The sequence below is a fragment of the Bombina bombina genome, chromosome 3 (genome assembly GCF_027579735.1).
Source record: "Bombina bombina isolate aBomBom1 chromosome 3, aBomBom1.pri, whole genome shotgun sequence".
NCBI classification, from domain to species: Eukaryota; Metazoa; Chordata; class Amphibia; order Anura; family Bombinatoridae; genus Bombina; species Bombina bombina.
Genome location: NC_069501.1, coordinates 999961968 through 999986860, shown reverse-complemented (window position 1 = coordinate 999986860; position 24893 = coordinate 999961968). Strand labels below are relative to the sequence as shown.

The following is a 24893-nucleotide window of genomic DNA, read 5'->3' as shown; positions in this document are numbered from 1 at the left end:
AAAACCTGATTGAACAGGGGTCATATAGCTAGATTGTTGGTAATACTCATAGTTGCGTATGGACACATTTTTCTAAGATTTTTTACAATACTGGGAGCAATGATATTGGGCGATAGTAACCATGGTTAACTCACCACTTTTATGGATAGGCAATACTCTTGCAGTCTTCCAAAGTTTGGGTATGTATCCAGACACCAAGGATTCGTTAATTAGGGTTGTGACAGGTTTAGCAATTGCTGACGCACTGAGCTTCAACAGCATTGCTGGGATTGATCAGGTCCAGACTGTTTTTTTTTTTTTTAGATTAATAAGGTGTTTCTTAATGACATGATGGGTACAGGTCTAAAATTGAACTTATATATATTTGGTCTTTGTAGATTTAGTGGGCCTGATCCACATTTGTAGTTTCAGGATGCGTGTCATTTATTAGTTGTCAATCAGGGTGGTGGAGCATATTGCGATGCTCAACCCCTTATTGACCACAACGTAACCTATAAGTTTTTTTTTGTTTTTTTTTGTTTTTTGCTATAATAGCACTATTTCTGGTGGCCAGCTGGAGGGAGGGTATAATAGCGCCAGCGGCAGAATCATGCACTATTATAGCCAAAAAAAAACTTAATGACCAGCAATATCAATATTTTTATTCAAGTCCCATAGAAGGACCAGTGATGTACAGGGGTACATAGATGTTTTTTTAAGGGGTGTTAAGGATATAGACTGGGAATGGATCAAAAGGTGCTATATATATTTGTGAATACATGTGTATATATGTATGGATGTGTGCACATATATAATTTACACATATAAACACATAAATACCACATGTATACCCATAGGTACACAAACACACACATTTATATATATATATATATATATATTATAATTATATATAATATATATATATATATAACCAACACGGATGTCCTTTGCCAGTCAACACATATATATATCTCTTTTAACCTTTTAATACATTTTATTACATATTAAAATTAAATATTTTTATGAAAAGGTGTTTCAGTATAATATATATTTTCTCCAACATAGGTGTGTCCGGTCCACGGCGTCATCCTTACTTGTGGGATATTCTCTTCCCCAACAGGAAATGGCAAAGAGCCCAGCAAAGTGGTCACATGATCCCTCCTAGGCTCCGCCTACCCCAGTCATTCTCTTTGCCGTTGTACAGGCAACATCTCCACGGAGAAGGCCTTAGAGTTTTTTAGTGTTTTAACTGTAGTTTTTTATTATTCAATCAAGAGTTGTTATTTTAAAATAGTGCTGGTATGTTCTATTTACTCAGAAACAGAAAAGAGATGAAGATTTCTGTTTGTATGAGGAAAATGATTTTAGCAACCGTTACTAAAATCCATGGCTGTTCACACAGGACTGTTGAGAGGAATTAACTTCAGTTGGGGGAAACAGTGAGCAGTCTCTTGCTGCTTGAGGTATGACACATTCTAACAAAGACGATGTAATGCTGGAAGCTGTCATTTTCCCTATGGGATCGGTAGCCCATGTTTATTAAGATAGTAAATAAGGGCTTCACAAGGGCTTATTAAGACTGTAGACTTTTTCCTGGGCTAAATCGATTCATTATTAACACATTTTTAGCCTTGAGGAATCATTTATTCTGGGTATTTTGATAAGATTATATCGGCAGGCACTGTTTTAGACACCTAATTCTTTAGGGGCTTTCCCAAATCATAGGCAGAGCCTCATTTTCGCGCTGGTGTTGCGCACTTGTTTTTGAGAGGCATGACATGCAGTCGCATGTGTGAGGAGCTCTGATACATAGAAAAGACTTTCTGAAGGCGTCATTTGGTATCGTATTCCCCTTTGGGCTTGGTTGGGTCTCAGCAAAGCAAGATTACCCAGGGACTGTAACAGGGGTTAAAGTCTAAAAACGGCTCCGGTTCCGTTATTTTAAGGGTTTAAAGCTTCCAAATTTGGTGTGCAATACTTTTAAGGCTTTAAGACACTGTGGTGAAATTTTGGTGAATTTTGAACAATTCCTTCATATTTTTTTCGCAATTGCAGTAATAAAGTGTGTTCAGTTTAAAATTTAAAGTGACAGTAACGGTTTTTATTTTAAAACGTCTTTTTGTACTTTGTTATCAAGTTTATGCCTGTTTAACATGTCTGAACTACCAGATAGACTGTGTTCTGAATGTGGGGAAGCCAGAGAGTCCTTCTCATTTAATTAAATGTGATTTATGTGACAATGACAATGATGCCAAGATGATTCCTCAAGTGAGGGGAGTAAGCATGGTACTGCATCATTCCCTCCTTCGTCTACACGAGTCTTGCCCACTCAGGAGGCCCCTAGTACATCTAGCGCGCCAATACTCCTTACTATGCAACAATTAACGGCTGTAATGGATAATTCTGTCAAAACATTTTAACCAAAATGCACACTTATCAGCGTAAGCGCGACTGCTTGTTTTAGACACTGAAGAGCATGACGACGCTGATAATAATGGTTCTGAAGGGCCCCTAAACAGTCTGATGGGGCCAGGGAGGTTTTGTTCTGAGGGAGAAATTACTGATTCAGGGAACATTTCTCAACAAGCTGAACCTGATGTGATTACGTTTAAATTTCAGTTGGAACATCCTCCGCATTCATGCTTAAGGAGGTATTATCCACTCTGGATGATTGTGACAAGTTGGTCATCCCAGAGAAACTATGTAAAATGGACAAGTTCCTAGAGGTCCCGGGGCTCCCAGAAGCTTTTCCCTATACCCAAGGGGTGGCGGACTTGTAAAATAAAGAAGGGGAAAGGCCGGTATCTCCTTTCGTCCTCACCCCATATTTAAAAATTGTTTCCCATGGTCGACTCCAGAAAGGAGACTTATGGCAGACAGTCCCAAGGTCGAGGGAGCGGTTTCCACTTTAACAAACGCCACCACTATACCCATAGAAGATAGTTGTGCTTTCAAAGATCCTATGGATAAAAAATTAGAAGGTTTACTTAAAAAGATGTTTGTTCAGCAGGGTTACCTTCTACAACCAATTTCATGCATTGTCCCTGTCGCTACAGCCGCGTGGTTTCTGGTTCGAATGAGCTGGTAAAGGCGGTCGATAGTGATTCTCCTCCTTATGAGGAGATTTATGGACAGAATCAATGCTCTCAAGTTGGTAATTCTTTCACCCTAGACGCCCACTTTGCACATTGGCTAGGTTAGCGGCTAAGAATTCTGGGTTTGCTGTTGTGGCGCGCAGAGCGCTTTGGTTGAAATCTTGGTCAGCTGAGCGTCTTCCAAGAACAAGCTACTTAAACATTCCTTTCAAGGGGGAAAACGCTGTTTGGCCCCCTGACTTGAAAGAGATTATCTCTGTTATCACTGGGGGTAAGGGCCACGCCCTTCCTCAGGATCGGCCTTTCAAGGCCCAAAAATAAACCCTAATTTTCGTCCCTTTCGTAGAAACCGGACCAGCCCAAAGTGCTACGTCCTCTAAGCAAGAGGGTAATACTTCTCAAGCCAAGCCAGCTTGGAGACCAATGCAAGGCTGGAACAAGGGAAAGCAGGCCAAAAAACCTGCCACTGGCTACCAAGACAGCATGAAATGTCTGGAAACCCGATCCGGGACCGGATCTGGTGGGGGGCAGACTCTCTCTCTTCGCTCGAGGCTTGGGCAAGAGATGTTCTGGATCCTTGGGCGCTAGAAATAGTCTCCCAAGGTTATCTTCTGGAATTCAAGGGGCTTCCCCCAAGGGTGGAGGTTCCACAGGTCTCAGTTGTCTTCAGACCACATAAAAAGACAGGCATTCTTACGTTGTGTAGAAGACCTGTTAAAAATGGGAGTGATTCACTCCAGTTCCCATTAGGAGAACAAGGGATGGGGTTCTACTCCAATCTGTTCATAGTTCCCAAAAAACGAGGGAACGTTCAGACAATCTTAGATCTCAAGACTCTTAAAAAGTTCTCAAGGTTCCATCGTTCAAATGGAAACCATTCGAACAATTCTTCCTTCCATCCAGGAAGGTCAATTCATGACCACGGATGGATTTAAAGGATGCGTATCTACATAATTCCTATCCACAAGGAACATCATCGGTTCCTAAGGTTCGCATTCCTGGACAAGCATTACCAGTTTGTGGCGCTTCCTTTCGGATTAGCCACTGCTCCAAGGATTTTCACGAAGGTACTAGGGTCCCTTCTAGCTGTGCTAAGACCAAGGGGCATTGCTGTAGTACCTTACTTGGACGACATTCTGATTCAAGCGTCGTCCCTTCCTCAAGCAAAGGCTCACACGGACATCGTCCTGGCCTTTCTCAGATCTCACGGATGGAAAGTGAACGTGGAAAAGAGTTCTCTATCTCCGTCAACAAGGGTTCCCTTCTTGGGAACAATAATAGACTCTTTAGAATGAGGATTTTTCTGACAGAGGCCAGAAAACAAAACTTCTAGACTCTTGTCGGATACTTCATTCGTTCCCTCTTCCTTCCATAGCGCAGTGCATGGAAGTGATAGGCTTGATGGTAGCGGCAATGGACATAGTTCCTTTTGCGCGCATTCATCTAAGACCATTACAACTGTGCATGCTCAGTCAGTGGAATGGGGACTATACGAACTTGTCTCCGAGGATACAAGTAAATCAGAAGACCAGAGACTCACTCCGTTGGTGGCTGTCCCTGGACAACCTGTCACAAGGGATGACCTTCCGCAGACCAGAGTGGGTCATTGTCATGACCGACGCCAGTCTGATGGGCTGGGGCGCGGTCTGGGGATCCCTGAAAGCTCAGGGTCTTTGGTCTCGGGAAGAATCTCTTCTACCGATAAATATTCTGGAACTGAGAGCGATATTCAATGCTCTCAAGGCTTGGCCTCAGCTAGCGAGGGCCAAGTTCATACGGTTTCAATCAGACAACATGACAACTGTTGCGTACATCAACCATCAGGGGGGAACAAGGAGTTCCCTGGTGATGGAAGAAGTGACCAAAATCATTCTATGGGCGGAGTCTCACTCCTGCACCTGTCTGCTATCCACATCCCAGGAGTGGAATATGGGAAGCGGATTTTCTGAGTCGTCAGACATTGCATCCGGGGGAGTGGGAACTCCATCCGGAAATCTTTGCCCAAGTCACTCAACTGTGGGGCATTCCAGACATGGATCTGATGGCCTCTCGTCAGAACTTCAAAGTTCCTTGTACGGGTCCAGATCCAGGGATCCCAAGGCGGCTCTAGTGGATGCACTAGTAGCACCTTGGACCTTCAAACTAGCTTATGTATTCCCGCGTTTCCTCTCTCCCCAGGCTGGTAGCCAGGATCAATCAGGAAAGGGCGTCGGTGAATCTTGATAGCTCCCTGCGTGGCCACGCAGGACTCTGGTATGACAGATCTGGTGAATATGTCATCGGCTCCGCCATGGAAGGCTACCTTTGAGACGAGACCCTTCTTGTTCAAGGTCCGTTCGAACATCCGAACCTGTGGTCTCACTCCAGCTGACTGCCCTGGAGATTGAACGCTTGATCTTATCGAAGCTGAGGGTTCTCAGATTCTGTTATCGATACTCTTGTTCAGGCCAGAAAGCCTGTAACTAGAAAGATTTACACAAAATTTGGAAAAAATATATCTGTTGGTGTGAATCTAAAAGGATTCCCTTGGGACAAGGTTAAGATTCTAAGATTCTATCCTTCCTTCAAGAAGGATTGGAAAAAGGATTATCTGCAAGTTCCCTGAAGGGACAGATTTCTGCCTTGTCTGTGTTACTTCACAAAAGCTGGCAGCTGTGCCAGATGTTCAAGCCTTTGTTCAGGCTCTGGTTAGAATCAAGCCTGTTTACAAACCTTTGACTCCTCCTTGGAGTCTCAACTTAGTTCTTTCAGTTCTTCAGGGGGTTCCGTTTGAACCCTTACATTCCGTTGATATTAAGTTATTATCTTGGAAAGTTTTGTTTTTGGTTGCAATTTCTTCTGCTAGAAGAGTTTCAGAATTATCTGCTCTGCAGTGTTTCTCCTCCTTATTGGTGTTCCATGCAGATAAGGTGGTTTTACGTACTAAACCCTGGTTTTCTTCCAAAAGTTGTTTCTAACAAAACAATTAACCAGGAGATTATCGTACCTTCTCTGTGTCCGAACCCTGTTTCGAAGAAGGAACGTTTGTTGCACATTTGGATGTTGTTCGCTCCTCTCCTCTAAAATTCTATTTAGATGCTACAAAGGATTTTAGACAAACATCTTCCTTGTTTGTTGTTTATTCCGGTAAAAGGATGAGGTCAAAAGCAACTTCTACCTCTCTCTCTTTTTGGATTAAAAGCATCATCAGATTGGCTTACGAGACTGACCGGACGGCAGCCTCCCGAAAGAATCACAGCTCATTCCACTAGGGCTGTGGCTTCCCACATGGGCCTTCAAGAACGAGGCTTCTGTTGATCAGATATGTAGGGCAGCGACTTGGTCTTCACTGCACACTTTTACCAAATTTTACCAAGTTTGATACTTTTGCTTCTTCTGAGGCTATTTTTGGGAGAAAGGTTTTGCAAGCCGTGGTGCCCTTCATCTAGGTGACCTGATTTGCTCCCTCCCATCATCCGTGTCCTAAAGCTTTGGTACTTGGTTCCCACAAGTAAAGGATGACGCCGGTGGAACCGGACACACCTATGTTGGAGAAACAGAATTTATGTTTACCTGATAAATTACTTTCTCCAACGGTGTGTCCGGTCCACGGCCCGCCCTGGTTTTTTAATCAGGTCTGATAATTTATTTTCTTTAACTACAGTCACCACGGTATCATCATGGTTTCTCCTATGCAAATATTCCTCCTTAACCGTCGGTCGAATGACTGGGGTAGGCGGAGCCTAGGAGGGATCATGTGACCAGCTTTGCTGGGCTCTTTGCCCATTTCCTGTTGGGGAAGAGAATATCCCACAAGTAAGGATGACGCCGTGGACCGGACACACCGTTGGAGAAAGTAATTAATCAGGTAAACATAAATTCTGTTTTCTTTTTTAAATGCAAATCTTTATTGAGACGTAAAGAGGAAAATTATACAAATGTCATAAATCAGAAAGAGTTTTGAGGACAATAACAATATACATCAGGAAGAAAGTAACTCTCCCTGAGAGTCTAGACTTTATCAAGTGTCCTTGGTTTTGTAATACCATCTAGGCAGTCCGGGTGCCTTTAATTGTCCTCCAATAAGTGCTAGCAGGTGTAATTTCTTCCACCCCTTTTTAAACTGGGCAGATGTATCTTACAATTGTTTTGCATAGTTTTAAACATTTTCTTTCCTTTTTTTCCCGGGAAAATTTAAACAAACATTTCTGAACTGATAGCTTTTAAACATAGCAATAGAAAACAGGTTCAACTTATGCTTCTCACAGTCTTTTTCACAGTCTATTATAATTGGGTAATTGGAATAAAGGGTAGGGGGAGAGGAAGAGGTTCCATTTCAGAGGGAGAGGGAGAGATGTAAGAGGGAGAGGTTAGAGGTGGGGCGGGGTGGCTAGAATCCACATACATGTAGTTTTGAAGGTTAAGGGGGGAGGACCAGGTCCATTCTATTAAGGGTTCGCAGGGCGCAGGGCAATGGGGAGAGCAGATGTATTGGGCGCAAACTTTGTAGTTAAAGAGGAGTGTCATTCCACTGTAAGTGTCATGTATTCATGGATATCGAGTTTCCCTATTTTAAGGTCACGTGGTATCTTTCAAGCTGAAGTTGTGTAGAGACCTGCTTTTCCATTCCATGAATGGAAGGAACTTTTCTCGTCTTCCAGCCTCTCGGGATCCGTGTCTTAGCCCATTTAACATAGTGATAAAAAGTGATCTGTTGTGTTGGCTTTTAAATTTCGGAAGATCTAAGTAAAGCAAGATCGAGGGAGTTGGATTGACAGACAGGCTCAGTTTTTTGTTAATCGACTTCAAAGAACCCTCTCCAGAAGTCACGACAGCTTGGGCTCAGTCCCACCATATATGTAGCTAGTTCCTTCCTCCCCACAGCCACCTCCAGCACCTCCCTGATGTATTCAAGTATATTTTTTGATTCGTTGAGGTGTCAGGTACCACCTACTCAAAACCTTTATACTGAGATTCCTGAGTTCTGGCTGAACTCGGACAATGTGAGGTTGTATCAAAGGCTTTGCTCCACAGTTTGGGATCAAATTCTTGCCCCAGTTCTTTGTGCCCAACCCTGCACATATGATGGGAGGTTATGCAAGCGCTGTGTTGCAGTAGGTTATATAAGCGTGGAAATAAAGTGTTTTGTCGGGGAGGACGAAGTGCAGAAGGTCTCAAAGGGAGTAAGAGGCCTGAGAATTGACGTTTTATGTCTGTGTGTATTATATAGTGGGAGATTTGGGCACAATGAAACCACAATGTGAAGAGATCAGCGTCCCAGTCTTTGAGTTCCTGTAGCGTTTTTAATTTAACTATTCATGAGGATGCAGTATAGGGAGAGCTTGCTTAGTGGTAATGCAATTTTTAACCTGTTTTGTAGCAGCTGATAATTGTATGCTGGATATTTCTAATTGGGGTTAGAGGCGAGGTGGGCGAGGAGATGTGAATCTGAGAGTAGCAGAGATCTTATCCCACCGTCAGCATCACTTTCTCTCATCAGAGGATAGGATAATAACAATGAGGGGCGATGTTTCTGTGGTAGCCAAGAAGGGAGTCCCACATTATGGCACTGTAGAATGTCTAGGTCTATTCCCACCCAAGCTTTGTGTGTCAAATTTTGGCTCCACTCTACTATGTGTTGAAGCGGAGATGAGCCTGTCTGTATATATATAAACTTAGGGAGGCCAGTTGCCTCCCATTGAACGAGATCTATACAGAGTATTTTTATTTATTCTAGGCCTAATTCCCTGCCACACAAAGTCCTCTATCGCCTTTCTGAATGTGGTGTATATAAGGGGCGGAAAGGGCCAGGGGGACGGTTTGTTGAATGTATAGGATTCTCCTGCAAGATGTTCATTTTTATTATGCTGATCTGGCCTGCCAGGATATATACCTTATTTTTTTTTCACCCTGAGAGATCTGCGATAATGTCTTTTTTAATTGTTTTATGATTGGATCTCCACTATCGCTATATATATATATAGAGAGGGATATATGAGGTCCCTTTGTGGACACTCTAAAAGGGCATGAGTTGCTATAATGTTAAAATATGCACGGGGTTCAGTGATATTTAGGAGTTTGATTTAGTAGGTTCAAGTGGAAATAGACACGCTACCATATAGTTCATTCTCTTTTAAGACTTCTGGTAAAGAGAGTAAAGTATTTGTAGTTTGGCTATTGAAAAATAATTGCAGTAAAATAGATGTTAATTTTGTTTTAAAAATGTTATTAGTTGGCTGAGATGTTATTCTATAGTAACAGAAATTTCTTATAATCACTGACACAGTGGAGAGTAGCGTGGGGAGGGGCCCAGGGGCGGTTGCCCCGGGCGCATAATTCTGAGGGGCGCTTCCAACCTCAACTTAGCAAACTTAGAAGGGAGGCTAAAAAATCTGACAGGTGCCCAACTCTGTTCTGCAACCCAGTCAGGAATGTGGTGATGTCATGTCACGGTTGCACATTCCGTCGGGTTGCAGATTTTGACTGTCTCGAGAGACTGAGGAATTCGAAGTGACTGTGAAGTGTGACCTGAAGTGTTATCCGGACCATTATCTGCTACGTCACTTTGTCCATCCCATTCCTAGCGCGCAGGTCAGGAGGGAAGAAGAAGAGCAGCAGAGTCAGACTGTCAACTGCGCGCCGTGACTAAGGTAAGGTATCAGGACCAGACCTTACATTATAGCTCTGCTTTTGCCTGATACTAGCAACGCGCAAAATGCAGCTTAATTATGGTTATATTATTACCCCACAAGTAAGTTCCCTTCCAACAAAGGACCCAGAGGAGTAGAATGCATGCATTGCCCAGGGCACTTTTTAAGGATCTCTAAGCAGAGGGAGGGGGAGGGGACGGAATCCCTATAAAAATTGCAATAAAATCTCTTTCAAATCCACCTACCGTGGCACTGGTGGCAGCATGGCTGGGCCCTCTGCCTCTTCTGTTAATCCCAGTTACCTAGTTAGTGGGAATGTGGGATAGGTGGGGTGATCAGAGACCCTACTTTCATGTTTTGACGGTTTACCAACTTACGCCCCATCTTGTCCTTGCACAAAAAAAAAGTATATTTGTGACAAAAATGAGACCTTGTTTCCTGTATTGATTTTTCCCCTCCATGATCTTCCCAGGGCAGAAGTAGATTTAGGGATTTGTGTACTGTCTGGCACCAGGATTGTGCTGCTCACCAGGCATTTCACTGTGTTTGTCTCCTATCATAGGAGTCCTATGAATTCACCATCTCAAATCTATTTCTTGCTGGACTCCTGAGGTGTGGACTTTTACCGATTTTTAGGGTGTGGGTGCTCATTGCCTTTTTTATACACATTAAACCCACCCTTACTGCATTTAAAGTAAAAAAAAATAACTATAATTTGTGTTGGTAAATAAATTTAACAGCACCCCCTAAACACCATACACCCTCCCCCCATATATGTATGTAATGCTGGGTTGTCTGTCCCATGCCCCTTTTATATTGATTACTTACAATTGTTATATTTATTAAGGTAGAATATATACCCCACTTTTATATGTCATTGGCACCCAAAAGACAGTCTGCCCAGCAGGGACAACCTTATGTAACAGCTGCCAACCTGTGTGTCCCCTTTTCCTCTTTTTAACGACTTACCAAAAACCTATTGCACCACATATACAATATGGGGTGCTGCAATGTGGGGGTGGGTGCACCCTGTGGTCTGCAGTATTTGTACCATGAAGTTTCACAGATCAGGGCGTCGCCACCAGATGGGGGTTAAGGGGGGCTTTCCCCCATGTGTAAAACTAGTATAAATCTTAAAATGTAATATTGTATATATTTGCCCAGCTCTGGAGAGCTGCAGGCTCCTAGATTCAAAGCAAATTTACCAATCCCATTCCCTTCTGTACTGGTGGAAGAGACTCCGTCAGTGCTAATGGGTTAGGGAGGGCGCAATACTTGCCTTGCCCTGGGCGCTGACAACCCACGCTACGCCACTGACTGACACCTAATTTGCAAGTTTTACGCTATAGAGGGTATTTAACAAACACAACAAAAGTTGCGTTATTTCACCCTCCATATCGCTGCCATTACAATTTTTTAAAAAGCCGTCTTGTGCATGCGATATGGCTGCACTGAGCTCCATACAAGCGCTGCTTTGACGTGCTCGTGCACGCTTTCCCCATAGACATCAATGGGGAGAGAGTGTTAGAATTAGACCTAACACCTGCGATCGAGGAATGAAAAGCTCCATATTGGGGAAAAAAGTTATGTTTAAACCTAACACCCTAACATAAACCCCACGTCTAAACACCCCTAATCTGCTGCCCCCGACATCACCGACACCTACATAATGTTATTAACCCCTAATCTGCCGCTCCCGATATCGCCGACACTATACTAAAGTTATTAACCCCTATTTCCCCGCACCCCAACATCGCCCACACTATAATAAAGATATTACCCCCTATTCTACCCCTCCCTAACATTGCTGCCACTAAATAAAGCTATTAACCCCTAAACCCATGGCCTCCCACATCACTACCACTAAATAAAACTATTAACCCCTAAACTGCCATCCCCCACATCACAACAACCTAAATTAAACTATTAACCCCTAAACACCCCTAACTTTAACATAATTAAAATAGAGCTAAATCAAAGTTACAATTATTGACTAAATAATACATATTTAAAACTAAATACATACCTGTGAAATAAAACCTAAACTAGCTAGTTATATTGTAGCTAGCTTAGGTTGTATTTTTTATTTCACAGGTAGTTAAAATAAATACAAACTTACCTGTGAAATAAAACCTAAGCTGCCTTACACTAAAACCTACCATTACAAAAATAAAAAAACTACCATTTCAAAAAATAAAAAACACTAAAATTACAAAAAATAAAAAACCTACCATTACAAAAAATAACAAATGAAATTATCCAAAATAATAAAAAGTATTCCTATTCTAGTATCCTGTTTAACCCCTTAAGGACCAGACTATTTTTCAATTTCTTATCCTTAAGGACTAGGGCTATTTTTACATTTCTGCGGTGTTTGTGTTTAGCTGTAATTTTTCTCTTACTCATTTACTGTACTCACACATATTATATACTGTTTTTCTCACCATTGAATGGACTTTCTAAAGATACCATTATTTTCATCATATCTTATAATTTACTATAAAAAAATTATAAAATATGATGAAAAAATTGAAAAAAAAAACTTTTTCTAACTTTGACCCTCAAAATCTGTTACACATCAACAACCACCAAAAAACACCCATGCTAAATAGTTTCTACATTTTGTCCTGAGTTTAGAAATACCCAATGTTTACATGTTCTTTGCTTTTTTTGCACGTTATAGGGCAATAAATACAAGTAGCACTATGCTATTTCCAAACCATTTTTTTTTCTTCAAAATTAGCGATAGTTACATTGGAACACTGATATCTGTAAGGAATCCCTGAATATCCCTTGACATGTATATTTTTTTTTTTAGTAGACAACCCAAAGTATTGATCTAGGCCCATTCTGGTATATTTCATGCCACCATTTCACCACCAAATGCAATCAAATAAAAAAAAATTGTTCACTTTTTCACAAACTTTGGGTTTCTCACTGAAATTATTTACAAACAGCTTGTGCAATTATGGCACAAATGGTTGTAAATGCTTCTCTGTGATACCTTTTGTTAAGAAATAGCAGACATATATGGCTTTGGGATCCCAGAGAAGCATTTACAACCATTTGTGCCATGATTGCACTAACTGTAAATAATTTCAGTAAGAAACCTCAAATTGTGAAAAATGTAAAAAAAAATTTTTTATTTAATCGCATTTGGCGGTGAAAAGGTGGCATGAAATATACCAAAATGGGCCTAGATCAATACTTTGGGTTGTCTACTACACTAAAGCTAAAATTAACCCTACAAGCTCCCTAATTCACCCCTTCACTGCTGGGCATAATACACGTGTAGTGGGCAGCGGCCTTCTAATTACCAAAAAGCAACGCCCTTTGTTCAGAAATAGCAGACATACATGGCTTTGGCATTGCTTTTTGGTAATTAGAAGACCACTAAATGCCGCTGCGCACCACACGTGTATTATGCCCAGCAGTAAAGGGGTTAGTTAGTAGCTTGTAGGGTTAATTTTAGCTTTAGAGTAGAGATCAGCCTCCCACCTAACACATACCACCCCTGATCCCTCCCAAACAGCTCTCTTCCCTCCCCCACCCCACAATTGTCCCGCCGTCTTGAGTACTGGCAGAAAGTCTGCCGGTAATAAAATAAAAGGCTTTTTTTTTTTTTTTTTTTTATATTTATTCTGCTTTTAGGATCCTCCTTAGCCCCCAACCTCCCTGATTCCCCCCCCCCAAACAGCTCTCAAACCCTCCCCCCTCTACCTTATTCTCCGCCATCTTGGGTACTGGCAGTTGTCCATTTTTTATTTTTTTAAATAAAATAAAAAACTCTATTTTTCTGTAGTGTAGCTTCCTCCATCAATACCCTCCCCCCTCCAGGATCCCTTTCCAAACAATTTTTTCCCTCTCCCTTTCCCCTTCCCCTCTCCCTCCTTTGGTAATGTTGTATGATAGCCGTGCATGCGCACACGCTCTGAGCCCCACCCCCTGCCTCCGTGCATGCTCACGGACACTTTCATCACAGGATCCGGAGCACGCACCGTCGATTGGTCTCCCACCCACCTCCCTGCATTGGCTCCCACCCACCAACAATCGGCACCATCGCTTGCCGATGCAGAGGGCCACAGAGTGGCCCTATTTGCTTCGACAACTCTGCAATTCTATTTCTGCAGTGCCCCACTCGTGGGGCAAGCAGAAATAGCACAATCTCGCTATATTGAGCGAGATTGCGGCAGATAGAAGCCCAGGACTGCAGCGACGTACACAAAATAACAAAGAATTATCCAAAATAATAAAAATAATTCCTATTCTAATACCCATTTTAAAAAAAACCACCCCCCAAAAAAAAGAAACTGAATCTATAATAAACTACCAATAGCCCTTAAAAGTGCCTTTTGTAGGGCATTGCCCTAAAGAAATCAGCTCTTTTTCTAAACAAAAATGCAAAGACACACTAACATTATAAACCTCCACCCCCCCAAACCCACAAAATAAAAAAACTATCTAAAAAACTTAATCTACCCATTGCCCTGAAAATGGCATTTGTATGGACATTACCTTTAAAAGGGCATTCAGCTCTTTTTCCTGACCACTAACCCCTCTTTAGGTACTCACAGTTGCTGAATTCCCGCTTGAACTATCTTGACCCTGTGGCTTCATCTTCATCCATCGCGGGACCGGCATCTTATTCATCCTTGCAGAGGTGGAGCGGTCGCTGTGCGGAGGTCCAGGTGAAGGTCCAAGGCGAAGGTCCATTGAGCCAACATGGAGGTCCTCTTCATGCGATCGCCCGCCGCACACTGAGGATTGAAATGCAAGGTTCCCCTTTTATACTGGAGGTGCCATTGCATTCCTATTGGCTGAAAAAATTTGAATCAGCCAATGGGAATTAGGGCTGCTAAAATCCTATTGGCTGTTCAAATCAGCCAATTGGATTTAAGCAGCTCTTATGAGTTTTATGTAACAGTTTTGTTGCGGAAAACTCATAACTACTGCTCTCAGATGGCGTAACAGATTGTGTTGGTATAGGGTGCAACGAAAGCTTTTTAGCCTCACCACAAAACTCGTTATGGCAGCGCTATGGAAGTCCCATGAAAAAGAAATTTTTTGAGTGCGGGACTGATGTTTGCTTTACAGGCTAAAAGGTTTGCGGTACAGCTATACCGACAAGACTTGTAATGACTGCGTTGCTGTTTTAACGCTGAAATGACAATTTTTTTCAGTGTTAAAACATGAACACACAACTCATAATCTACCTGAAAGTGTTTACTGCCCCTTTAATTGCTGATACATAGTACGTATATTTAAAAAATAAATAAAAAAGCCCTGTTAAAAATTATGTTTGGGATTGGGTTTGGGATAGGTACTGAGGATAGTTGAATCTATGTTTCGGGGTCAGGATTAAAAATTGGGTTTAGGGTTAAAGGGACATTCTGGTCAAAATTTAAGTGCACATAGATGAATTATACTTTTGACAGAAACCTATTTGCAATATAAACGTATTGGCAAAAATGCTTCTAGTAAAAGCTATCACTGTTTTAGTGTTAACATATTTCTCTGCACGGGCATGTGAAGCATAGCTAGATATTCTCAGTGCACCAGCATTTTGAATACTGTGGCTGCTCAGAGCGCCAGTGGGGCTTGTATCATGTCAGCAACTAACAAATTGAGTTGATTAACAGATGGTACAAACACCTTAGGCTTTCTGAGCAAGTGCTGTGTTTAAAATGCTGGTGCACAGTGCATACTTAAATATACTTTTGAAACAGCTATAACTTTTATTAAAAAATATTTTTGCTAATACATGTATATTACAAAAATGCTTCTATTCAAAACTGAAATGCTCCCATGTGGATTCCAATTTTGGCTGGAGTGTCCCTTTAAGGATGGTTAACGCCCTGGATGACTGAAAAAGCTGTTAGTGAACAAGGGGGTAACAAAATTGACATCACAGCTGCAACATTTTTGTATAGTGAAAATGTGGGCAAGTACTACATATCCAATTCTGAAAATGTAAACCATGTGTACTAAATATGTATATTGTTGTATATTGTTTTTAAATGTATTTGGTCATATTAACCCCTACATGCCGGGAGCAAGTGCTTAGATCGGAACAAAGTTCTGATGTATACACTTGCTGGAAAAATGTAATCACATGATTGTCGATTCGATCATGTGATTTCAAGGCCGGGGTCGGGTCATGGGGGACTGCCTACACTGCTAGGCATGCCCCCCAGTCTGATTCTTCATTAGCAAAAAGATGGAGGCTGCAGTACACCATATAAGGTAGGATGTTCCATGTCATCCTAACAGCGTTAAAGCTCAGCACTAAATTTAATTTCTCTTGTAAGGTGTATCCAGTCCACGGATCATCCATTACTTGTGGGATATTCTCATTCCCAACAGGAAGTTGCGAGAGGACACCCACAGCAGAGCTGTTATATAGCTCCTCCCCTAACTGCCATATCCAGTCATTCTCTTGCAACTCTTAACACGCATGGAGGTAGTAAGAGAGTGGTGAAATATAGTTAGTTTTTTATCTTCAATCAAAAGTTTGTTATTTTAAATGGTACCGGAGTTGTACTATTTTATCCCAGGCAGTAAATAGAAGAAGAATAATCTGCCTGAGTTTTCTATGATCTTAGCAGGTTCTAACTAAGATCCATTGCTGTTCTCACATATGTCTGAGGAGAGAGGTAACTTCAGCGGGAGAATGGCGTGCAGGTTACTCTGCTATGAGGTATGTGCAGTTACAATTTTTTCTAGAAATGGAAAATGCTAGAAAATGCTGCTGATACCGGATTAATGTAAGTTAAGCCTGAATACAGTGATTTAATAGCGACTGGTATCATGCTTACTCTCAGGGGTAATACCCTTATAAAATTGCAATATAAAACGTTTGCTGGCATGTTTAATCGTTTTTATATATGCTTTGGTGATAAAACTTTATTGGGGCCTAGTTTTTTCCACATGGCTGGCTTAAATTTTTGCCTAGAAACAGTTTCCTGAGGCTTTCCACTGTTGTAGTATAAAAGTTACAGTTGTTGCAGTTAAAATTACAAACTGTGACATCCAGCTTCCCTCAGGAGTCCCCTGTATGCTATAGGACATCTCTAAAGGGCTCAAAGGCTTTCCAAAGTCATTTATTGGGGAAGGTAGGGCCACAGCAGGCTGTAGCAGTTTTGTTGTGTCTGTTAAAAAACGTCTATATCGTTTTTTTGATCCGTTTTTTGAATTAAGGGGGTAATCATCCATTTGCAAGTGGGTGCAATGCTCTGTTAACTTATTACATACACTGTAAAAATTTCGTTTGATTTACCGCCTTTTTTCACTGTTTTTCAAATTTTGAAAAAATTTGTTTCTCTTAAAGGCACAGTACCGGTTTTTATATTTGCTTGTTAACTTGATTTAAAGTGTTTTCCAAGCTTGCTAGTCTCATTGCTAGTCTGTACAAACATGTCTGACATAGAGGAAACTCCTTGTTCATTATGTTTAAAAGCCATGGTGGAACCCCCTCTTAGAATGTGTACCAAATGTACTGATTTCACTTTAAGCAATAAAGATCATATTCTGTCTTTAAAAAAAAAAAAAAAAAATTATCACCAGAGGAATCTGACGAGGGGGAAGTTATGCCGACTAACTCTCCCCATGTGTCAGATCCTTTGACTCCCGCTCAAGGGACTCACGCTCAAATGGCGCCAAGTACATCTAGGGCGCCCATAGCAATTACTTTACAAGACATGGCGGCAGTCATGGATAATACACTGTCAGCGGTATTAACCAGACTACCTGAATTTAGAGGTAAGCGAGATAGCTCTGGGGTTAGACGAAATGCAGAGCATACTGACGCTTTAAGAACCATGTCTGATACTGCCTCACAATATGCAGAAGCTGAGGAAGGAGAGTCTGTGGGTGATGTTTCTGACTCAGGAAAGATGATGCAACCTGATTCTGATATTTCTACATTTAAATTTAAGCTTGAACACCTCCGCGTGTTTCTCAGGGAGGTTTTAGCTGCTCTGAATGACTGTGATACAATTGCAGTGCCAGAGAAATTGTGTAGACTGGATAAATACTATGCAGTGCCGGTGTGTACTGATGTTTTTCCAATACCTAAAAGGTTTACAGAAATTATTAATAAGGAATGGGATAGACCAGGTGTGACGTTCTCTTCCCCTCCTATTTTTAGAAAAATGTTTCCAATAGACGCCACCACACGGGACTTATGACAGACAGTTCCTAAGGTGGAGGGAGCAGTTTCTACTTTAGCAAAGCGTACTACTATCCCTTTCGAGGACAGTTGTACTTTTTTAGATCCAATGGATAAAAAATTAGAAGGTTACCTTAAGAAAATGTTTTATCCTACAGCCCCTTGCATGCATTGCTCCTGTCACTGCTGCTGCGGCGTTCTGGTTTGAGTCTCTGGAAGAGGCTTTACAGGTAGCGACTCCATTGGATGACATACATGGCAAGCTTAGAGCACTTAAGCTAGCCAATTCCTTTGTTTTCTGATGCCATTGTTCATTTGACTAAGAATTCTTGTTTTGCTATACAGGCGCGCAGGGCGCTATGGCTTAAATCATGGTCAGCTGACGTGACTTCAAAATCTAAGCTGCTTAACATTCCCTTCAAGGGGCAGACCCTATTCGGGCCTGGTTTGAAGGAGATTATTGCTGAATTCACTGGAGGAAAAGGTCATGCCCTTCCTCAGGACAGGTCCAAATCAAGGGCCAAACAGTCTAATTTTCGTGCCTTTCGAAACTTCAAGGCAAGTGCGGCATCAACTTCCTCTAATGCAAACAAGAGGGAACTTTTGCTCAGTCCAAGACGGTCTGAAGACCAAACCAGACCTGGGACAAAGGTAAGCAGGCCAAAAAGCCTGCTGCTGCCTCTAAGACAGCATGAAGGAACGGCCCCCTATCCGGTAACGGATCTAGTAGGGTGCAGACTTTCGCTCTTCGCCCAGGCGTGGGCAAGAGATGTCCAGGATCCCTGGGTGTTGGAAATTATATCCCAGGGATATCTTCTGGACTTCAAAGCTTCCCCCCCAAAAGGGAGATTTCACCTTTCACAATTATCTGCAAACCAGATAAAGAGAGAGGCATTCTTACACTGTGTACGAGACCTCCTAGTTATGGGAGTGATCCATACAGTTCCAAAGGAGGGACAGGGTTTTTACTCAATTCTGTTTGTGGTTCCCAAAAAAGAGGGAACCTTCAGACCAATTTTGGATCTAAAGATCTTAAACAAATTCCTCAGAGTTCCATCATTCAAGATGGAAACTATTCGTACCATCCTACCTATGATCCAGGAGGGTCAATATATGACTACAGTGGATTTTAAGGTCAATATATGACTACAGTGGATTTAAAGGATGCTTACATTCCGATAACAAAGATCATCATCGGTTTCTCAGGTTTGCCTTTCTAGACAGGCATTACCAGTTTGTAGCTCTTCCCTTTGGATTAGCTACAGCCCCAAGAATCTTTACGAAGGTTCTAGAGTCGCTTCTGGCGGTCCTAAGGCCCCGGGGCATAGCAGTGGCCCCTTATTTAGATGACATCCTGATACAGGCGTCAAACTTCCAAATTGCCAAGTCTCATATGGACGTAGTACTGGCATTTCTGAGATCGCATGGGTGGAAAGTGAACGAGGAAAAGAGTTCTCTATCCCCACTCACAAGAGTTTCCTTCCTAGGGACTCTGATAGATTCTGTAGAAATGAAAATTTACCTGACGGAGTCCAGGTTATCAAAGCTTCTAAATTCCTGCCGTGTTCTTCATTCCATTCCGCGCCCTTCGGTGGCTCAGTGCATGGAAGTAATCGGCTTAATGGTAGCGGCAATGGACATAGTGCCGTTTGCACGCCTACATCTCAGACCGCTGCAACTATGCATGCTCAGTCAGTGGAACAGGGATTACACAGATTTGTCCCCTCTACTAAATCTGGATCAAGAGACCAGGGATTCTCTTCTCTGGTGGCTATCTCGGGTCCATCTGTCCAAAGGTATGACCTTTCGCAGGCCAGATTGGACAATTGTAACAACAGATGCCAGCCTTCTAGGTTGGGGTGCAGTCTGGAACGCCCTGAAGGCTCAGGGATCGTGGACTCAGGAGGAGACACTCCTTCCAATAAATATTCTGGAAGAGCGATATTCAATGCTCGTCCTTGTTACGGATCCAGGTCCAGGGATCCCAAGGCGACGCTAATAGATGCTCTAGCAGCGCCCTGGTCTTTCAACCTGGCTTATGTGTTTTCACCGTTTCCTCTGCTCCCTCGACTGATTGCCAAGGTCAAGCAGGAGAGAGCATCAGTGATTTTGATAGCACCTGCGTGGCCACGCAGGACCTGGTATGCAGATCTGGTGGACATGTCATCCTTTCCACCATGGACTCTGACTCTGAGACAGGACCTTCTACTTTAGGGTCCTTTCAACCATCCAAATCTAATTTCTCTGAGACTGACTGCCTGGAGATTGAACGCTTGATTTTATAAAAGCGTGGCTTCTCTGAGTCAGTCATTGATACCTTTAATACAGGCACGAAAGCCTGTCACCAGGAAAATTTATCATAAAATATGGCGTACATATCTTTATTGGTGTGAATCCAAGGGTTAGGATTCCCAGGATATTATCTTTTCTACAAGATGGTTTGGAAAAAGGATTGTCAGCTAGTTCCTTAAAAGGACGGATTTCTGCTTTGTCTATTCTTTTGCACAAGCGTCTGGCAGATGTTCCAGATGTTCAGGCATTTTGTCAGGCTTTGGTTAGAATCAAGCCTGTGTTTAAACCTGTTGCTCTCCCATGGAGCTTAAATTTGGTTCTTAAGGTTCTTCAAGGAGTTCCATTTGAACCTCTTCATTCCATAGATATCGAACTTTTATCTTGGAAAGTTCTGTTTTTGGTAGCTATTTCCTCGGCTCGTAGAGTCTCAGAGTTATCTGCTTTACAATGTGATTCTCCTTATCTGATCTTCCATACGGATAAGGTAGTCCTGCGTACCAAACCTGGGTTTTTACCTAAGGTGGTATCTAACAAGAGTATCAATCAAGAGATTGTTGTTCCATCCTTGTGTCCTAATCCTTCTTCAAAGAAGGAACGTCTATTACACAATCTGGACGTGGTTCGTGCTTTAAAGTTTTACTTACAAGCTACTAAAGATTTTTGTCAAACATCTGCTTTGTTTGTTGTCTACTTTGGACAGAGGAGAGGTCAAAAGGCTTCGGCAACCTCTCTTTCTTTTTGGCTAAGAAGCATAATCCGCTTAGCCTATGAGACTGCTGGCCAGCAGCTTCCTGAAAGGATTACAGCTCATTCTACTAGAGCTGTGGCTTCCACATGGGCCTTTGAAAATGAGGCTTCTGTTGAACAGATTTGCAAGGCGGCGACTTGGTCTTCGCTTCATACTTTTTCAAAATTCTACAAATTTGATACTTTTGCTTCTTGGGAGGCTATTTTTGGGAGAAAGGTTTTACAGGCAGTGGTACCTTCCGTTTAAGTACCTGCTTTGTCCCTCCCTTCATCCGTGTACTTTAGCTTTGGTATTGGTATCCCACAAGTAATGGATGATCCGTGGACTGGATACACCTTACAAGAGAAAACACAATTTATGCTTACCTGATAAATTTATTTCTCTTGTGGTGTATCCAGTCCACGGCCCGCCCTGTCATTTTAAGGCAGGTAATTTTTTCATTTAAACTACAGTCACCACTGCACCCTATGGTTTCTCCTTTCTCTGCGTGTTTTCGGTCGAATGACTGGATATGGCAGTTAGGGGAGGAGCTATATAACAGCTCTGCTGTGGGTGTCCTCTTGCAACTTCCTGTTGGGAATGAGAATATCCCACAAGTAATGGATGATCCATGGACTGGATACACCACAAGAGAAATAAATTTATCAGGTAAGCATAAATTGTGTTTTTTTTCTCTTGTAAATTTTATTCTTTTCTATATGCATTTTTTTTAACAGATTCTAATTTGTGATATTATTATCACTATATTTTCTTTTCATCTAGATTGCAAATCAATTGACTTCACACTATCAATTTGCAACAAGAAGCTCTACTTGGTTACCAACTGCATGGAGCATGCCTTAACTGCAGTGTATCCTTTTACGCGCTACTCTGCTGGTCTGGACGCCAAACTGCTGTTTCTTCCACTCTCCTATTTACCTACTGCTTTTACAGATTTTTTGATCGGACTCCGTCAACCTAAACCAGCAGAAAATGCCTAATTTTTTTTTTTTTTTTTCTCGTGTGAGTTTTCAACTTTCTTGTAAAAATCATCTAATATTGGGAATAAAGTAAACAAAATATGTTTCAAGTACTTTTTTTATAATTGTGCTTGTAATATATAATGTAATTCACTGACTAAAGGCCTCAAGATCAAAGTACACCCTTAGTTCTAATTAATTCTTATTTCTTTCATGTAATTAGCAAGAGTCCATGAGCTAGTGACGTATGGGATATACATTCCTACCAGGAGGGGCAAAGTTTCCCAAACCTTAAAATGCCTATAAATACACCCCTCACCACACCCACAAATCAGTTTTACAAACTTTGCCTCCCATGGAGGTGGTGAAGTAAGTTTGTGCTAGATTCTACGTTGATATGCGCTTCGCAGCAGGCTGGAGCCCGGTTTTCCTCTCAGTGTGAAGTGAATGTCAGAGGGATGTGAGGAGAGTATTGCCTATTTGAATTCAATGATCTCCTTCTATGGGGTCTATTTCATACGTTCTCTGTTATCGGTGTAGAGATTCATCTCTTACCTCCATTTTCAGATCGACGATATACTCTTATATATACCATTACCTCTACTGATTCTCGTTTCAGTACTGGTTTGGCTTTCTACTACATGTAGATGAGTGTCCTGGGGTAAGTAAGTCTTATTTTCTGTGACACTCTAAGCTATGGTTGGGCACTTTTATATAAAGTTCTAAATATATGTGTTCAAACATTTATTTGCCTTGATTCAGGATGTTCAACGTTCCTTATTTCAGACAGTCAGTTTCATATTTGGGATAATGCATATGAATTAATCAATTTTTTCTTACCTTAAAATTTGATTTTTTTTCCTGTGGGCTGTTAGGCTCGCGGGGGCTGAAAATGCTTCATTTTATTGCGTCATTCTTGGTGCGGACTTTCTTGGCGCAAAAATTTTCTTGTCATTTCCGGCGTCATACGGGTCGCCGGAAGTTGCGTCATTTTTTTGACGTTTTTGCGCCAAAAAATTTAGCCGTTACCGGATGTGGCGCCATTTTTGGCGCCAAAAGCATTTAGGCGCCAAATAATGTGGGCAGCTTTTTTGGCGCTAAAAAATTTGAGCGTCATTGTTGTCTCCACAATATTTAAGTCTCATTATTTATTGCTTCTGGTTGTTAGAAGCTTGTTCATTGGCATTTTTTTCCCATTCCTGAAACTGTCATTTAAGGAATTTGATCAATTTTGCTTTATATGTTGTTTTTTCTATTACATATTGCAAGATGTCTCAGATTGACCCTGAATCAGAAGCCACTTCTGGAAAAACGCTTAACTGAGTTTTAGTTCTACCAAAGCTAAGTTCATTTATTTTAAATGTTATAAATGTTTATCTTTAGCTATGGTTTGTAATAAGTTATTATGATATACTTTTACATGCAGAATCCATTAGTATTTATGCTTTATATATTTCCATTCTTACATCTTATGTACAAGAAATATTTAGAAAATTTATAAGAATTTTTTTTCTGATTCTATTTTAAAGGCTTTGTCTGACTTTGTGCCTTCTAATAAAATTTTTTTCTTTTTCACTTCTTTTTTAATTATTGAAGTTTCAAATGACCAACAACATACTGATTTATCCTTCTCTGATGATGTTTTTTTCTCTTTCAGAAATTTTCTTCATCAAATATTGACACTAACAAATCTACTTTTTTATTATTTTTCTATTATTAAAGTACATTTGTTCTTTGTTGAAAAGGTGTTGATTATTTTGGATATTAAGGTAACTAGTTCTTTAAGACTAGCTGACATTATCTCTACTTCTACTAATTATGCTATTGTTTCTATAGCAAAATAGTATTTATTTTCCTTTCAATAGTTGTATCTTATATATGGAAAATTATTTAGTTTCAGGTACTTTTCTTGGTCCTGTGATTTATTTGGATATTGCAATTGCTTCATTTTTCTGTTTACTTTAAGATCAAGTTTCAGATTATGATTTATTTTAGCATTGTTAAAGGGACAACATTTACTAGACTAGGTGCTGTTGCATTTGTCTTGTTGTTTTGCATTTATTGATTATGCAAGTCCACTGTATTGACTGGTCCTTTTAACTGGACTATCATGCTAATAATTTCATTTGTGTCTTCATTTTATTGAATATTTTCGCAAATGAGGGTTAATCTATGTCTTTAGCTATTTTAGCTAGAAGAATTTTGTGATTTTTTTTTAAAAAAAATAAAAAAATCCATATTTCTTTTGTTCTAAGATAATCATTTGTTTTATAATTGGATTCAATTCTTAACTGTTACTCTGGGCTTCAAGATTGAGTTCTAAGACTAAAACTTTAAGCTTATACTAGTTTGGTCGTTCTTATTAAGGAACGAATTCCTGAGTTCTTTCCCAAGTAACATGTTTATAATTGGAGTTCGAAATCAGCTCCCTAATATTGCGATGAACGTGCCGTATTCCAGCTTGGCTGGTAAGAGGCAGGTTAAGACTTCTTTGAAATTTATTTGGTTCTATTTTGTCCAAATTTCTTTGATTTTATTCCAGTAAGGCTAACACTTTAAGTGTGTTTCTGTCCTATATATTTTGGGTACTGTTGAAGCATGGCTGGGCACCCATGGGGTTCAAGCGCTGCTCAGACCTGGAATCTTCTGGGGTATTTCTTCCAGTTCCTTTTTTAGGAACCGGGTTTTGGAGTTTTATTCAAACTATTTTGCCTTTTTATGGTCATTGATAGCATTATTTGTTTTCATTAGATACAATAAATGCATATTTTCATTTTTCTGTTTTCATTCAGATTATTTTCTGAGGATGCGGAATCTCATATGATTCACTTGCTCTTCAGGACATAGTTAGAGGATCTTTTTTTCAAAAGCTCTTGATTCCTCACACAAGGGTCACCTTTTTTAGGCTTCCAGATAGTTTGTGTCACTGTCTTTGTCTCTATCAGACAAGGGATAATTTTATTGGGTTCCGTCTGTCGGTACCTTTAGTCTCCTTCAGTTGCTATATATGCATAGAAGTTTTAG

General features: G+C 41.0%; 1 protein-coding gene across 1 annotated transcript in view; it reads left to right on the top strand.

Annotated features, from left to right (window-relative positions):
• Positions 1–24893, top strand: part of LOC128654298 (retinol dehydrogenase 7) — a 120760-nt gene that overhangs the window by 61681 nt on the left and 34186 nt on the right. Inside the window, exon 5 of the mRNA XM_053708159.1 lies at positions 21673–21912. Within this exon, the coding sequence (XP_053564134.1) occupies positions 21673–21890 (218 nt within the window). The 3' untranslated portion in view covers positions 21891–21912. The remainder of the gene's footprint in view (positions 1–21672; positions 21913–24893) is intronic.